At 35.9% G+C, this 18,875-nt stretch overlaps 1 protein-coding gene across 1 annotated transcript; it reads right to left on the minus strand.

Moving 5' to 3' along the window:
- Positions 1-13,998: 13,998 nt before the first annotated feature.
- LOC132742031 (uncharacterized) lies at positions 13,999-15,623 on the minus strand. Its single transcript, XM_060730311.1, has 3 exons — positions 15,460-15,623; positions 15,165-15,312; positions 13,999-14,772 (listed from the first exon to the last, which is right to left on the minus strand). The coding sequence occupies exons 1-3, from the start codon at positions 15,621-15,623 to the stop codon at positions 13,999-14,001; spliced, it is 1,086 nt and encodes a 361-aa protein (XP_060586294.1).
- Between the last annotated feature and the right edge of the window lie 3,252 nt (positions 15,624-18,875).

The raw sequence follows: 18,875 nt of genomic DNA on the forward strand, positions 1-18,875 counted from the left end.
CTGCATAACTAGTAATTACCAGTTTCTGAGTTTCTCTGTGACCAACTACGTGTAGTTGAGTACATCACAGGGAAAAACGCAAAACTGTTATATATATGGGACTTTTATGTATACTTATGTAAGTAAATATATAAGTTGTTATTGATTCAACTTCCTTAACAAGTCACATGTACTCTTATATTATCTGTAATGCCTGTTTCTGTTTTAATAAATCCTTGACAATTTACCAGTCGATGATAAATTTGACCAAGAACTTTTGGATCGCACTGTTAATCTTAAGATCCATAAACTAAATAAATTGACTTCAGTTTTCTTTCATTTCAATCAGCCAAACATAAATTATTTATTATCTAATCATTAATGTTATAATAAATAAACAACCACTAGAGGAGTAGCAATGACACACTGAATATTTATTTCAACTAAAAAAAAAGTTCAGGATTTAATAAAACTGATCTTTTCATAACACATGTATCATCTTCCCACACATAACCATGATCTGATTGCTAACAATCATGATTCTTAAATTATCTGCCTGAAACTCCATTATGAGCTGCAGTAGTAGCACCACCTGATCTTAATGAATGCAAATTGAATTGTGATTTTTCTAAACCGATGGATTCTCAATTTTTAACATAGATTCTCTAGCCGTCTTATACGATATATGCTGAAGAGAAAAGGAACGAGTTCAATGCGCTTGAAAACATTTCCTAAGTATAACAGTCGCTGTTTTTAGCTCACCTGTCACAAAGTGACATGGTGAGCTTTTGTGATCGCTTTTCATCTGGCCCTAAACTTTTACTTTAAACGACATCTCATCAACTGCCTAGCCAATTTCATCCAAACTTCACAGGAATGTTCCTTTGGTAGTCAACTTTAAAAATTGTTCAAAGAATTTAATTCTTAGCAGAACTCTGGTTGCCATGGCAACTGAAAGAAAAAAATAAAAATATCTTCTTTTAGAAAAGAGCTAGAGCTTAAATATTTAGCATAAAACAATCTAGTCAGTGTCTACTAAGTTTGTTCAAATAAATGCCCTGGGGTCAAAATTGGCTCCGCCCGGGGGGGGGGGGGTGGTCATTGATTTTCCTTATTTGTATATAGTGAAAACTTAAAAAATAATCTTTTAAAAAGCCCAAATAGCTAGAGCTTAGATATTAAGCATGAAACATCTTTTAATGGGTGTCTACCATTTTTGTTCAAATTAGGGCCCTGGGGTTTAAATTCGTCCTGCCCTGGGGTTCATTGATTTTCCTTATATGTATATAGTAAAAACTTTAAAAAATCTTCTTTAAAAAAAACAAAAAAGCTAGAGTTAAGATATTAAGCATGAACTATCTTCTAGTGAGTGACTACCAAGTTTGTTCAAATAAAAGCCCTGGGGACAAAATTGGGCCCGCTCAGAGGGGGGGGGGGGGGGTGGGGGGCGATCATTGTTTTTCCCTATATGTGTATAGTAAAAACTTTTAAAAAATCTTCTAACAGCTAGAGCTTAGATATTTATCAAGAAACATCTTCAAATGGGTGTCTACCAAGTTTGTTCAAATAAAAGCCCCTGGGTTAAAATTGGCTCGCCCCAGTGGCCTATATACAGGTGAGCGATTTTAGGGTCATCATGGCCCTGGTTTTAGTTCACCAGAGCCGAAGGCTCAAGGTGAGCTATTAGTATCAAAGGGGGATACTCTGGCGTCTGTCATCATGCGTCAACAATCGCCTTCTTCTCTGAAACCACTGGGCAGATTTACTTCAAATTTGGTCTGTAGCATCCTTGTGACAGTCACACTTGAATTTGCTCATGTCATTTCAATTTGCCACTTTTAGGGGTCAACAGAGCTAAAAATAGAAAAACCTTTAAACATCTTCTACTACAGAACTAATTGATGGATAATCACCAAACTTTGTCTGTAGCAATCTTGGATAGTCTTTTATCAAGTTTGCTCATATTAATTTGATTGGCCCCTTTTAGAGGTCTATAAGGCTAAAAATAGAAAAAACCTTTAGACATCTTCTTCTACAGAACTAATGGATGGATGATCACAAAACTTTGTCTGTAGCATTCTTGGGTAGTCTGATATCAAGTTTGCTCACATTAATTTGATTGGCCCCTTTTAGGGGCTGCTAAAGCTAAAATAGAAATACCTTTTAACATCTATATCTAGAGAACTAATTGATGGATGATCACCAAACTTTGTCTGTAGCATTCTTGAGTAGTCTTTTATCAAATTTGCTCATATTAATTTGATTGGTCCCTTTAAGGGGTCTCTAGGGCTAAAAATAGAAAAACCTTGAAATGTCTTCTTGTACAGAACTAATTGATGGATGATCACAAAACTTTGTCTGTAGCATTCTTGGGTAGTCTGATAACAAGTTTGCTCATGTTAATGTGATTGGCCCCTTTTAGGGGCAGCTAAAGCTAAAAATAGAAATACCTTTAAACGTCTATTTCTACAGAACTAATTGTTGGATGATCACCAAACTTTGTCTGTAGCATTCTTGGGTAGTCTGATATCAAGATTGGTCATATTAATTTGATTGGCCCCTTTTAGGGGTCTCTAGAGCTAAAAATAGAATAACCTTTAAACATCTTCTTCTATAGAACTAATTGATGAATGATCACCAAATTTTGTCTGTAGCATTGTTGGGTAGTCTTTTATCAATTTTGATCATATTTATTTGATTGGCCCCTGCTAAAGCTAAAAATAGAAATACCTTTAAACGTTTATTTCTACAGAACTACAGTGTAATTGATGGATGATCACCAAACTGTAGCATTATTAGGTAGTCTTTTATCAAGTTTGCTCATATTAATTTGATTGGCACAGTTTAAGCTAAAGCTTAAATGCCCCAGGCCATGGCATTTCTTCAAATTATTGTTTAAACATATTCTATGCTCAAATTAAATATCAGACAATATTGACAATGGATAATTTCCAACTCTGAAAAGCAGTTATTTCTGGTGAGCGACCTGGGGCCATCATGGCCCTCTTGTTGCAATATTGTCGCGTGCCGGCAGTACAGGGCTTTAACAGGAGTTGTCTGTTGATCTATTTTTGGTAGCGCTTTCTTTTGCAATCTTTAAGGGACGTTACTGCACTAATGGTTTGAATTAATTGGGCAAAAGACCTTGAAGATGAGCCCTTTACTAGCAGTTGAACCAGATATGTATAATCAAAAATGTAGAACAAATCAGATGTATCACTTAACAAAATTATTTTGTGTATAAATAAATAATGTCAACACACAATATAATATATAAGTTATTATATATAGCAGCAACTGTCCACATTATTCACAGTAAAATGATGAGCAATGTTCATTTGTAATTAAATACACACACAGATATCAGATATTTAGATGTTATTACAACTTATGAGTTTATTAACATATGATACTTATGAATAATTTACTTAAGTATAGCACAGGAATGCATTTAAATCAAAATTTCGCTCATATAATCGCGTATTTAAATTTAAGACGTTAACGGCGTTCCATAAAAATATATATGCAAGTCAGTGAACCGTAGCCGCTTATATCATTTATCATAACAGCAGAAAAATAATGTTCAAAGTCAAATAAGTATAATTATATAATGCGAGACAGTAACAAATTATGATGTAAATTCTTATAAAATGAGTATCTTGTAAATAAATCGTCTTTCTATAAAGAATCTGGCTTACTAAAATTAATGGCGCTAGACCGCAGACGAATTTATACAATATAGTGGGGCGGGAAATTGAGAAAATAGTGCAAATTGTGATACAAGCATGAAACTTTCAGGAAATCATCTTTAGACCATGTAGATTTCAAAAGTGAAGTGGGCCCAAAAATATCTCTGTTCATTCAAGATGGCCGCCATTTTCAAAAATGGCCGCCATATAAATTTGAGTATATTCTAGCTCATTCATTCCAATTTTTTGTACAGACCTTTAACTCACACCAAAAGCATGCATATAATTTCTCCTTTTCAAAAATTTTAAATCTCACAAAATTTCTCTTTCATACTTCTTCCAAATCCAAGATGGCGTCCAATATGGCCGTCGATTTTGTGCATAACTGTTATATCATTTTTATAGTATAATATGTTGCACAAATTATGTTTATTATGATAAAAAAAGTGTTTTAAACATATCAGAGATAATCAAATTATATGTTAATCTCAATAAAAGTAAACATTTTAAAAGTTTTTGTCTAAAACTATCTTAAAAAAGATCAAGAAAAAATTCCATTTTTTTTTCATATTTTTTCAAATTTGATTTTCTAAAGTAATGTACAAAGTTTAAAATGTTACTTATATCTTAAACTGTATTTGACATTCCATTGATATCATGTGTTTTATTGTAATAATGTAAGAAAAGCATTAAATCTGTAGGTTTTATATTTTGTGAAAGTGGGTGGGGTAATTTTTATGATAATATGTGAAAGAAAAAACAACAGAGAATCTACATAGCTAAGTTCATTCTATTTCCTTGCCTTTTTACTTTTTCTATGAATTCTTATGCAAATGTTCCAACTTAAAAAGTACTTTTATTGGATGAAAGTATTTTTTGTCTTCCTTCGGGCCATTTTGTGGGTGAGTAAGAAATGCCCATAAAAAACTTGTGTAATACCATTCAGTTATTAAATTTGGTTGCATGATAATTCTTGTTTCAATATATTTGATATCATATATTAACTGTTAATCGTAAAGACATATAAGAAGACAATAAATCAACTAAACGTGCTTAAAATAGCAAACATTTACTTGAATGTAAGGTATAAAGGTAGTCCATAAACGCATATTTTTGACTCCTCCACAATTTTATATTTTATAATATTAACATGGCTTAAAAGCCAACAAAATGTATGTGATGTGAAACATATATATCAAATGATATGGCCTGGCCTGCATGCAACTTTTTGAAAAAGTTAAGATACAAACTAAGTGTACTAGTATTTCCTAAAGTAAGCATATCTTATTTTTTTCTTTCAATAAGAGGGTAATGATGACCCTGGATCACTCACCTAAGATCATTGTTGGAAAAAAGGTAACAAGATCATTTTGGGAGTGTCAATTATGTCATAACATGCATGATTTGTGTCATAATTGAAAATCCGGTTGCTTTTAAAGAAACATGCTCAAATATCTGCTTTCAATTTTTATTTCACACGAGAGAACTTAAATAACCATATCTATATACGAATCCATATAACTTAGTGACCTTTTGTGTTTGGTAAATTTAAGACCCATGTTCCATGATATATCATTATTATAACATAATTATGATGATACATGATAAATGTATATGCGTCGGATAGTGTAGGTTAAGAGAAAACAGATTTATACAGTAGTCTTGTAAATTAAGTGAACCATTGCAAAACTTTTTAGACTGCATCATATAAATTTATGCATGTCATATCAGTCTACATCCCAAATATCTTAGTTCAAGTCAATGAAGTTTAACACTAGATGTTTTTAATGTGTTTTCCTATACAAGTCTGTGAACCCAGGTGGCTCTATGAGCATGATTCATTAAAAATGTGTTAATAAAGACCCAAGGTGGTGCTACATGCTAGCTTAGTACCTGTGCTCTATGCATTTGATTTGAGAGAAGATTTTTTTATTGCATGTACACTTAATGATACAAAAGTGTTTTTATGTAACTTTTAAAGAGGTTTTTTTACTTGGCAAGGTTATATTTTGACTAATCTAAGCTCTAGGCATTACAGTTTGATTGTTTGTTGATTGTTAAACAACATCAAACAACAAAACAACTTCAATGCGATTCCCTACACAAGTCTTTAAAAACTGTGTTCCTCGTGAGGGCTTTAAATCAAATGTTCCTGCAGTCCAAAATGGCTTTCCCTGTCCACTTAGTTTACATTGACTTATATATTAAAATTCTTCTTCGAAACTATGTGCACAGAGAAGAGAAAATATCGTATATCATAACATTGTGATTGCTATATAAAGATTATAAACTATTGGCATAGGGTCAAAATCACTTAGTTTACATGTACTCTTATTGGATTATATTTATGAATCTTCTGTAGTTTCTGAGAGCCTAGTTATTGGACATGATTCTTTAAATCATGACTGGTGAAAAAAGATACTCCTTTATATGATTTTAGCATTCTTCAGTATAAAAGAATTATAGACCTTTTCCAGCAGTGGGTCTTATGCGCGTGATCTAGGGTCAACAATGCTCTCTTGTTTTTATGGGAAAAATAAAGTAGAAACATTTTAGTTTATATTCCAAAAGTATAAAGCTATGTTTGTTATGTGGGTCAAGCGGTTTTATTGATACCTATTTTAGCAGCACCTACTCATTAGATAATATGATGTATCAGTTCGCCTAAATTTTTTTTCTTTTGAAAATATCATGTCTACATAAGTTATTAGAAATGGACGGTACTTATTCAATTATACTTGGTTTACAATGATGTGCAAGTAAATATAACTTTAAATCATTCTGTTACAAGCTTTTAGCAAAGACTAAATTGTGCAGGAAATAATTGTATTCATAAATAGACAACATTTCACTAAGGTCCAGGCATGATTTATCTAACATATGGTTCGTTGATGAATATTCAGTCTTCTTTCTGTACAATTATCAAGTTATATTATGACTATTGAAACAACTTATATCATGCAAACACATTTAATAACTGAATGTATAATATGTATGTATCTGCATTTATTGATATTTTAGTACACCCTCTAGACCTGAAGGAAAACAAAAATACCTTAATACAATAAAAATACTTTTACAGTGAATATTTGCATAAGAATTCTTAAAAAAACGTTATTTTGTACTACAATTGTCTGATAAATTTTACCCCACCCACTTTTAATAAGTATAAAACCTTCACATTTTTGTTAGTTTTTGTTACAATTAATACAATAAAACATAATGTTGATTGAATATCAAATACACTTTAAGAAACTATGTAACTTTGGAATTTTGTACATAGACCTAGAAAACCATGTTAGAGAAAAATGAAAAAAATGGCACTTTTTCTTTGATTTTTTTAAAGATTTTTTTTTGTACAAAAAACTAAAAACATGACTTACAATGTGGTTAACCTAAGATTTGATTTTTTTCTAATATATTTCACAATTTTATATGGAAATACGCTGTCATGTGCAAAAAATTAAACTACAAAAGAGTTATATCAGTTTTCATTAAAATTGGCAGCCATATTGGACGCCATCTTGGATTCTGAAGAAATATGCAAGAGAAATTGCTTAAAGATTTAAATTTTTGAAAAGGGGAAAACTATATGCATGCTTTGGTGTAAGTTTCAGGTCTGTACAAAAAATTGGAATGAATGATCTATTATGTACATCAAATTTATATGGCGGCCATCTTGAAAATGGCGGCCATCTTGAATGAGCAGAGACATTTTTGGGCCCACTTCACTTTTGAAATCTACATGGTCTAAAGATAATTTCCTGAAAGTTTCATGCTTGTATCACAATTTGCACTATTTTGACAGCAGAGACCTTATTTCCCGCCCCACTAATAAGTTAAATGGCCGCCAAAATTTCTAATGTTTCAAATTTTACTAACAGTCAAAGACAGCGTAAAGGGATGCTGCTTCTAAGAAAGACAAGACTAGACTGACCCAAACGGCTGATTTCGCCGTATTTATATGAAAACGCCCAACCACTGCCCAAAAGTGGTTGGAATGGTAGAAAAACGATCAACAACCAAAAATGGTTGACGGCTGTTGACAGACAAAAAATGATCGGAAACGATCATAAACTGATCGGACTGAACTTAACTTTAATGGAGGAAATTTTACAATAATAGAGCTATAAGCAAATACAATAATGACTATTTCCAAAAATTCTCTACCTTTTTGTGATGTTATTTCTTGCATACCAAAACGAAACATCTTCTGTCTACTTAGTGTTTACAGAACTAACCGATGGAACAGCTAAATAGCCAATAATGCAAAGTACAAAATGGCGGCTTACAGTAAAATTTCCAACATATGAAACATTACATTTCAAGGAAAAATACAGTGAAATATGTGGAATTTAACACAAAGTTACTTGGCAGTTTGTTAGAGAATTACATTCTTCAACTGAGGAAATCAGACTTTACATAAAAATACAAACATTTAAGGAATTATGACAGCTTAAAGTCAAGATTAAAAGGATTGTTTACAAAACAATTACAGCTAAAGTGTCACGGATAAGGATTTCTTACACGTAAAGTACCAGCAGCTAATATCATTGGTATAACCTGTTTAAATGAGCTAAAGTGTGTTGTTTAAAATGTCAATGCACAGTTCATTTTTCATTTTATGCCTTGTTAAAGTCAACAACTGGTACTGGATTTCACAACCCACTGATAAAGTAAAGTTCATGTAGGTAAGTTTTTTAAATAAATAATTGTTACACAGTTCACAGTTAGATATTGATTAATGCCTGATACCCGGGACACATCATTACCCCCCTGGTTCTTATGGCTAAACTCCTGTTGCCATACATTTAACACAAGTTAAAATTTTAAGATTAACATATTAATTATCACAAGTTGTTCGGCACAGAACATTAAAGTCAATAAAATCTTTTTTTGTAAGAAATATTCAAGGTGATTACATGCACTTAGAATAATATAAATTCAATAATCTCAAGTGACTAGAATATGTCAACTTTACAGTTAATACTTTTAGAACGTCACTGTATATCACAAAGTTTATATACACTTCCTTTAAATTGTAAGTCTATTTCTCCATAATTGCAACATAACTTTTATACCATAATAATCAATGTCTATACAGTCTTCTCTCAAATATTACGTCTGAATGTTCACTTTCAAAACATTAAGTTTTATACACAATTTGAAAACGTCACTGTATTATTTTCCAGTTAATATATCTCATTATATTGTAGTTTCTGATTGTACGCATTTAAAAACGTCACTATAAATATTTAAGTTCATACACATTTGAAATGCCACTGTATATCAAAGTTCATGTACACATTTGAAACGTCTCTGTACATCATAAAGTTCATACACATTTGAAACGTCACTGTACATCATAAAGTTCATACACGTTTGAAACGTCACTGTACATCATAAAGTTCATACTACAATTTGAAAACGTCACTGTACATCAATAAAGTTCATACACGTTTGAAACGTCACTGTACATCATAAAGTTCATAACACATTTTTCTTCAAGTTAAAACATGTACAGCTTATTTTGTAATTTCTGATAATTCACTTTTGGAGGCATCACTGTATTGTCTTAAAGTCAATACCAAATTATATGTATTCAATTGTGGTATCATTTTGTTCACTTTTGTTAAATCGTAATAAATGTCCATGTTTGTGTTTTAAAAATCACATTATAGTATTAAGCAGGTTGATCATTAAAAGTCCATCAAATACATCTTTATTGTAATTGTTCAGTTCACAGTTTTTTAACTACACTCTTCAATGCTTGTTTGATTTTTTGTTTTCCTTATTTTCTGAATGTTCATTATGATGAGGTTCCTGTTGTTGATGTTGTTGTTGTTGCATGATCGTGCATACGCGCTCAATTTGAAAAAGCTTCCTCTCCACCCTGACGAGTTCATCTCCAATTTTATGAAGGGCTTTTTCATTACTCTGAACAGCAACTTGTATTTCAATTTATGGCATCAGCGATGAGTTTGGCGGCATCACTGATGGCCTTCGTTATGTTGGGTGTCGTACCTGCTTCTTGGTCTTCTGTCTGCCTGCTCCTTGTCTGTTGTCGTCTTTCGTCGTTTGGTTAGTGGTTCCATTCTAGAACTGTCAGTTTGTAAATCTTCCCGAAATAAGGGGTCGTTGGCATAGTTTTCTTGAACAACTATTTCAATCAAGACAAGGTGTGTTAAGTGGTGTTCTCTGGTTAATTACGGGTGTGTTCAAAATTTCGTCCATTAAGTTATTGTTGGTGTCTTTCTGTTGGAATGGAAATCCGTGGTAGTGGTCTTGGAATGAAAGCAGGTCGTTACTATTGATGGTGAAGAGCTGACGTTGATGGCTAATTGTTGATTTTGCTGTGGAGTTCGTCCTTTTTGTGGTAGTTGTTGTTGTTGTGTAGGTCTGTACGACAGTTTCAGCTAAGTCGTGCTGAGTCAGCATAGGCAGTGTCTGAAGGGGGGTCCTCACATTTGGCTTGGTTATAGCTGGAGTGGATGGTGGTGCCGTAGCAGTGGCAGTCTTTCCCAGAACTGTTGTTCCAAGCCATCCATTGTGGTAACACCATGCCTCCTGAACTACCTCCTCGTCCTCTTCAAAAAAACAATCGTTGTCATCTGGCCCCTCTTGGATTTGGTTCTTGGCGTGCCATCTAAGGGACTCATCCCTTGACAGCTGTTCCATGTCATCATCCCCAATCTGATACGGATTACCAAGCCATGTGTAAGATCTTTTTGTAGTCGGGAGTAACCAATAAGCGACTTTCCTCCTCCCTAAATGTCTCGTGTAATTTGGTTATGTGGTCCATCAAGGCTTGCTTACCAGACAGCGGGAACCCACACAAAGAGCATGCAAAATGGTACCCTATCAAAACGGTACAATGGTGCTTGAGTATGTGCGCAAAACCATTTCTACCTTTTCGCTGGACCCTTGGTGCCCCTCTTGCACTTGTACGCCCCCCTCTGTTACGAAACTGTGACAGAGACATGCCAATATGAAAGAATAAGAAAGGATTGTTCAAGTGATAGTCAAACATTATATCAAATGGCGGTGTGGCTCACTGACTTGAAACGAAGAAGACTATTTCTGCGTTACTTCTTTTTGTTGTTTAAGACTACCGTGTCGATGCCCTTCCGTGTTATGTAACGAATTGTTGATGTATTAGTTGGTAGAAAAATCGCAAAAGACTCACAAATTCGAAATGACACTTTCGCCCATATGGTATTTACGCGAACTTTATTTACATGTTTGAACTTTACGACCATATTTCTGACAGCAAACTCGGGCTAAAATGTACGCGTTTCTTAAAAGTAAATTTGACAGTTTATCGTTTGTCTAAAATTTTCTGCACTTACACAGTCATTGTAAACACATATTTATCTTAATGAATTTTTACAAGGAACAAAAACGTTTTAATTATTTTCATCACATAGTATACACAAAAGAGAATTATTCTCATCACATTCTACATACACAAAAGAGTTCAAAAGCAAAAGTTTTATTCCTGAGTAATGTAATATATACAATCATATATTCATGTTACACATTAACACAATACTTGATAAATTCGCGTAATCATCTAACTTGATTTTAACTTTTTGGCTAAACGATCTGCCCAAAGCGGTGGACTTGTTCCCAGATACAACTTAAGCTTATTATGATGCACAAGCCTTTCTGTCCCCTTTTTCATCAACCTGAAGTACAAAGTTGATATCTGACATTTTAGTTTTAATCACAAATGGACCATCATATGCCTTTTCCAGCTTCGGTGTTACGACAACTTTTTCTTGTCTCATGTAAGCACCATACCAAGTCACCGGCTGAATACTTTGTGAAGGACAAACTTAGCATCATAGATTTCTTTTTGTCTCTTCGCATTGGCACCTAAATGTCGCCCTGGCAACCTCGTGTGCGTGAAGCATTTTATCCTTTAGGCTCTGTACATAATCGCCAAGATTTGTGATTGTACCAGCTGTGCCATCACATGTTGAAATATAAGGTCGGCAGGTAAACGAATTTCTCGCCCAATAGTCAGCAAATTAGGGGGTCAACTTGGTTGTTTCATTGGGAGTTGACCTGTACGCACCTGCTAAACAACCAAGGTATAGATCCCATTGATCTTGTTCACCAACTAGATATGCCTTAATCATTTGGACCAGCGTTTTCCATGAATCTTTCCGCTTGACCATTACCCTGGGGTTTCGAAACACTACACCTAGTTTTCTTGATTTGGAGTAAAGAACACAGATTCTTGAAAACCAAAACTCAGCGCTAAATGAAGGTCCTTGATCACTGTGAATGTTTAACGGCGTGCCCCATCTTGCTATAACATCGTTTAGAACTCTCAAAGCGCACTCTTCAGCTGACTGATTTGGCACTGCTATTACTTCGACGTACTTAGAAAAATGGTCGGTTAAAACCAACACATATCTGTTGTTACGTGGAGTTACTGGAAATGGTCCAACATTATCCCCTTTCTGTAAGTCCCAAAGGTGCACCAGCCCTTTTGTCTGCCAAGAGGGGGCTTTTGCCCGGTTTTTGCGGCTTCCGATCCCCCAGCACAAAATGTCCCCAGGGGTTGTAAAAATATAATCGAAAAATCTTCCTTCAAAATTGAACCCAAAAGAAGCTTAAATTTTTTTTAAACCCTTGGTTTTGCGAATACCTAGATGTCCACCAGTAGGTGAGTCATGGCAAAGTGACATCACAGCTTTGATATATTTTCGCGGGACCACGAGTTGTGTATATTCATCCGTGCCATCTTTTTTACTGAAAACCTTGTAAACGACATCATTCCTTAAGGTCAAGGAATCCCACGAAATCCAATAGTGCCGTGCTGCTGGACTTTTGTCAATCATGGTCTCACTCCTCGGCTTTTGTCTTGCTTCGAGCGCCTTCACTATCAGCAAAAGGTCTGGATCTTCTCTTTGTGCTACTGCCATGGATTCTGGTAAACAGAGGCCAAAACAGTTGTTTCTTCTTTGGTTCTCGGAGGGATTACCAGCAAAACCAATCCCAGTGCTTGTACTTGGGAAAACAGATCTGACCTGCAGCTGATTGGTACCACTCTCTAGTTCATCACTTGTTTCCGACCAACCTTTCGCTTGCATGTCTTTGGCGCGTTTTCGGCATTTTAGACATGGACCGCACTTGAGTTGGTTCGCTCATATCTACTTTCACTACAGCAACAAATCTCTTGGGGATTCGCACCTGGACAGGGTATCACAATGAACCCCTGTTGCTTTCCTGGTCTGTACTGTATCGAAAAATCAAATGGGGCCTGAGAATTTCTCAGCCATCTAGCGATTTTACGCATTAGGTTTTCTTGCAAACTTGAATAGCCAGGTGAAGAGCTTTATGATCACTTCGTACAACCAATCTTCTCCCAAGCAAAATACTGTCGAAAGTACTGCACAAAAAATACCTTAATAGCCAATAGCTCTTGTTTCAGTGACGCAATAGTTACGCTCCGCCTTATTCATAGCCCCCTACTTGCGTACGCAATCACGCGCTCATGACCGCTCTGGTCTTGATGGAGAATACCGCCGAGTCCATACCCCGAAGCATCTACGTCTAAATAAAAGACTCTCACCATCATTTAGCGGGTACCCCATCACAACTGTACTTGTTAGTAAACCTCTTTGATTTTTATTGAATGCTGTTTCACAGGTGTCGTCCCCATATAAATTTGCTTTCTTTCCTTGTAAGTTGAGTTAATGGGCGTGCCAATTTTTGGCAAAATCTTTGACAAACCTACGGTAATAAGACCAGTTGCCTACAAATTGTTTGACTTGTTTGGCATTTTGAGGTCTTGGCCACTGAGCGACTTTTGCGATATTCCGCAGGGGTCGGGTCTAACGCCTTCTCCAGAAACAACATGGCCAAGGGAAGACAACTTCTTCCTGCATAGTAATTGGCACTTCTCAGGCTTTAACTTTAAAGCCTGCTTCTTTAATTCCTGCCTTTAACACTTCGTTCGACACGCTGCAAATGTTGTTCAAAGTTTGACGCAAAGACAATAATATCGTCAATATATACTAAACAGGTGACCCATTGAAGACCTTGTAAAGCAATTTCCATTGTGCGTTTGAAAGGTGCTAGCTGAGTTACATAAAGCCCGAAATGGCATGCGGGGTCATCTCGAATTGACCATTACTTGCAAACGAAAGAGCTTTTAGGTATGTCCTCTTGTTTCAAACGGAAATTTGAAAATAAACCGCTAGTGAGATCAAAAACTGCTGAAAAGGCTAGACCCTGAAACAGCATCTAAACAATCTTGTATCCTAGGTAACGGAAACCCGTCTTGTTTTCACAAGTTTTGTTTATTTTCCTGTAGTCAACACAAAGGTCGTACTGCTCCTGACTTTTTGCGGACCAACACAATGGGGCTTGACCAAGGCGACGTGCTTTTTTGAATGACGCCCTTTTTAAGCAGGTCTTCTATTGCTTGTTTCTCTTCACTAGCAAATGCTAGAGGGACGCGTCTTGGTCTTTGCCTTATTGGCTGAGCATTTCCGGTATCTATCGAATGCTCATTTAAATGAGTCAGCCCTATGTCCCATTCGTGTTTAGAGAACGTATTGCCGTATTTCACAAACAGTGCAGCGACAGCTTGTTTTTCTTTTTCTGTCCTGTTCTTGGTTGATCTCTTAAACAGTTCTTTTAAATGATCAGGCACTTCATCTTCGGTTGCCAACTTAAAGGGCATATCTTTAATATCTGGAGGACTTGCGACATCTACCCTACGTATGCACTTAAGATTTTCACTTTCATTTGGATTTTCCTTCTCTACTATCATGTTACATACACCTTCAATTTTCTCTGCCTTGCCTATTATAGCATCTTGTCTTGACGTAACTGAATGTGAAAATGGATTTAAAACTCTCACTTTGCATGTTGTGTCTTTATTGATATCTACCAGAGTACTGGCCATCATCAGTTTATATTTTTCAGCGAAACTATCATTAGGTTCGACAAGGTACTCAGCTTCTTTGTCGAAGTCATCTTCCTCGACTCTGTTGACATAAACATCAATAAGCATCTCAGCTTGCCCTGGTATTTTAACATTTTCTGCGATTGATACTTGTCTGGAGCTGCAGCCCTTGCCTACCTGAAAACATGGTATTTCAACCCCTTGAAGAATCAGTACATTTCGACTAAGCAAAAGGTCAGCTGCATCCCTACCTTTGCAACACAAAACGTCGACCCCTATCAGTACGTCATCTTCAATATCCGCTACCACTGCTTCAGTTTCAAAGCTCCAACGGCCCTAGTTTCATCGCGAATGTTGCCTTGCCATATTCCTTTATTGGCGCCCCACCTGCACCTCGCAAACATGCTGAGTCCTTCAAAGTCGGCTTCTTATCCTTGCTTATCTTATTATAAACACGAAATGAAATTACAGACTTAGATGCCCCAGTATCTGCTGTAAAAACTATCGGTACATTTTCAACAGACCCCTTGATATAGATACCATCGCTCATGTTCCTTACATTGCTTAACTCTGCTCTTTCCAACAACCTCGAACGGCTCATTGACAGACTCGTCTGCCCTCATGCTAGTTACCTGCCCCTTATCATCAGCTGGCACCTCACTAGCTTTCTGCAGACCTGCCAATCCCTTTGCCCTTTTATCAGAGTACCTTTCCTCTCTAAGCCATGGTATCAAATACCAATGGGTTCTCTTTTGCCTACATGCTCTAACAGGACCCCTCTTTGGCCGCAAGAGTTTTGGTCCCATGAAGTTTAAATCAATCCCTAGTGTTCTATCAAATCAAATGTTTAGGGGTATCCTGTACCTTGCGTTCTGGCTCTGCTGCTCTTTCTGGGCATTCCTCGTGCAAAAATGTCCCAGTTTGTGACAGTTGTAGCATTCACTACGCTGTTTTGAATTATCTTTTCGCCTACCTTGACCAAATCTATCTTCGAGCCTTTCTAGTCTTTCTAGAACAGTCTCTAACATCTTACGCTCACTTGTGCCTTCGAGTGTGTTTACAGCACGAGATGAAGATTTCTTAAAAATAACTATTTGTTTTACCCGGTTGACTACTGCTGTGCAAGTTGGAATGGTTATTTTCTTTTTTTGCGTACAACATCATCTGAATTTTTATCTGTCCACTGACTTGTTCTTCTAAGGTTTTCCCTATTTCTTCCTCTCTATTTCTCCTGGTCTGTATGTAGTTGACCACATGAAAGACAGCTTCGTCTACTGTTTCTGGCTCTTTACCATATTCAACAGCAAACCTTATCTCGTCATCTCGAAGTCCATCAAGGAACCTACGCACCAGGTCTTCATCTCTTGTTTTCCTGTCTCGGAACCCGTGCGCCTTATCATATAGGACCTTCAATTCTGCGGCAAATTCTTCAGCAGTCTCACCGACCTTTTGCGATCTTTTGCTGAACTTAGAAGCAAATAGTCTCGGTGTCTCAATAGTTCTGTAGCGGTTGTTAAGTTCAACCTTAAGGTCTCTACAACTATGTAGAAGTGACGGATGAAGCTGTGAAAACACAAAATTCGCTGCGTGTCCTTCGATATTCGGTAAAAGCTGGTCAAGCATCTCATTCTCGGTCCAACCCCATCTCTGCGCAATAGCTTCAAAGCGTGTTATCCAAACAACCCAATCTTCATTACCAGTGAATGCTGGAATCTTAACAGGTATGCTACTATGTGAGGCTCTTGAGTTGTATGGAAGACCATTTGCGTAATTGCCTCTAAATTGTACCAAGTTGGATCGGCATAATAAAAACGGATACATTGCTGTCCAATAAAGCATTGTCATTATCAGTGGAGTTGTAAGGGGGTTTGTATCTATCATAAGTTTGTGCATGGACTCTGGGTACGAACTCACGATAGTGGGGGTAACTTGGGGTTGTTGTACATTCATGATTACCATTCTGGTTTTGTGTGTTACCTACACTGTCCATTCTAATTTGTCGTGAATCAGCATTATTGTTAACATGCGTGTGTGATTGTGTATTTTCTATGTTGTTGGTATGAGAATTTGAAATAATACTATCAGGTTGATTGTTGCTATTATTTGTCTGCAAAGTCGACTTTCTTAAGTCTTTCAACTCTAGGACTACATCTCTAAGTACACTTGTTACATCATTCATCATGACTGACATCTCTTGTATAACTACATTTTGTGAATCACCATTACCTGTTGTGATCTCCCTTGATAAGTGGATACCAGCATCAGAGTCAACGTCTAAATAATCTGTGTCACAACCATCAGAAGGCTCATCATTACAACTTGTATTTTGATTTTCTCTAAAAGATATAATGCCTTCGCTATCTACGCTGCTTGGTTCGGCCATCTTACCAAAGGATGCTATGGTAAATCTGGATAAATGATTCTATATACTTGAAGTGTTGGTTCGATTACTGGATCTGACGAGTTTTGAATCAGATCCCACCGCTTTCCACCACGAAATATAGTATGTCGCGTGCCGGCAGTACAGGGCTTTAGCAGGAGTTGTCTGTTGATCTATTTTTGGTAGCGCTTTCTTTTGCAATCTTATAGGGACGTTACTGCACTAATGGTTCGAATTAATTGGGCAAAGACCTTGAAGATGAGCCCTTTACTAGCAGTTGAACCAGATATGTATATCAAAAATGTAGAACAAATCAGATGTATCACTTTAACAAAATTTATTTTGTGTATAAATAAATTAATGTCAACACACAATATAATATATAAGTTATTATATATAGCAGCAACTGTCACAATTATTCACAGTAAAATGATGAGCAATGTTCATTTGTAATTAAATACACACAGATATCAGATATCTAGATGTTATTATAACTTATGAGTTTATTAACTTATGATACTTTCAATAACAGCAGAAAAATAATGTTCAAAGTCAATAAGTATTAATTATATAATGCAAGACAGTAACAAATTATGATGTAAATTCTTATAAAATGAGTATCTTGTAAATAAATCGTCTTTCTATAAAGAATCTGGCTTACTAAAATTAATGGCGCTAGACCGCAGACGAATTTATACAATAAGTTAAATGGCCGCCAAAATTTCTAATGTTTCAAATATTCTAACAGTCAAAGACAGCGTAAAGGGATGCTGCTTCTAAGAAAGACAAGACTAGACTGACCCAAACGGCTGATTTCGCCGTATTTATATGAAAACGCCCAACCACTGCCCAAAAGTGGTTGGAATGGTAGAAAAACGATCAACAACCAAAAATGGTTGACGGCTGTCAGACAAAAATGATCGGAAACGATCATAAACTGATCGGACTGAACTTAACTTTAATGGAGGAAAATTTTGGCAATATCCGGTTAACGCCCCCTAGGGGCATTTCCCATACACAATCTGATCTGGGTCACCTAGACGCTTGCTAAATCTATAAATATATTACGGACAATATATTTTCGTGTATTTTCGTTAATTATCGTATGATTCCGTAGAAAGCATTTACCTTTAATTTCTTAGACTGCGATGAATGTATCTTCGGACTGATCCGTCAAGATATTCGTATCTACGGTTTCCCACGTTGAAGGCGTACAAAGCTCGGCTGTAGTTACCCCGTTCAAAAAGTGTAAATAATGCTTGAAAATGCCTGTAAGCGGGACCGTCACGTGCTAAACCTATCAAATCAACCCACTCAAGAAATATAACCGGATTTAACCCATTAACATAAACAAAAGCAGAAACCATTATTCTTTCAAAATGCCTTAAATTCATTGTCCAGAAGTGACGTCTTATAGTATGTGGCCAAAGATTAGCAGGTCCAACTATATCTTGAATTACCGTCCATTGAGTATAAATTTCACGATTTCTATTAGACATTATTGCAACGTGTCACTTTACTTTATTTGTTAATACCAATCACGAGGTTCGCGAAATTATTGGGACCCTATTTATGTGTTTATCCATATATGGTTATAACACATGAAACAAATGATAATAAGGTTCAATATGGGATAAATGGCATCCACGAATTATAACTTTGTTTTGATTCTTTACCGGGCGATTTATTTTGTGAGTAAAATATGTTTATTCCGTAAATGGAAGAAAGTAACTTTAGCTGAAAGAATGCAAATGCCCATTTTTTGAAAGAAATAAACCTTCAGTGGCATGTTATAAATGCAGAAATATTACAGCTGTCTTATATATACTCTGGTTATCTCACCCGGGGCAGAAAACCAGAGTATATATATAGCGACAGATATTTATGAAAGATTACATAC

Source organism: Ruditapes philippinarum, unplaced genomic scaffold, assembly GCF_026571515.1.
Source record: "Ruditapes philippinarum isolate M1 unplaced genomic scaffold, ASM2657151v2 ctg242_1_1_1_1, whole genome shotgun sequence".
NCBI lineage: Eukaryota > Metazoa > Mollusca > Bivalvia > Venerida > Veneridae > Ruditapes > Ruditapes philippinarum.

What these genes read in the sequence shown, in the direction of transcription:
- LOC132742031 (XM_060730311.1), bottom strand. Translation starts at nt 15,623, where the DNA reads ATGTTAGAGACTGTTCTAGAAAGACTAGAAAGGCTCGAAGATAGATTT. An exon ending in CAGCAGAGCCAGAACGCAAG is followed by an intron (nt 15,313 to 15,459) that starts GTACAGGATACC and finishes ACCATGGCTTAG; the next exon opens with AGAGGAAAGGTACTCTGATA. An exon ending in AGGTTGTTGGAAAGAGCAGA is followed by an intron (nt 14,773 to 15,164) that starts GTTAAGCAATGT and finishes CCATGTTTTCAG; the next exon opens with GTAGGCAAGGGCTGCAGCTC.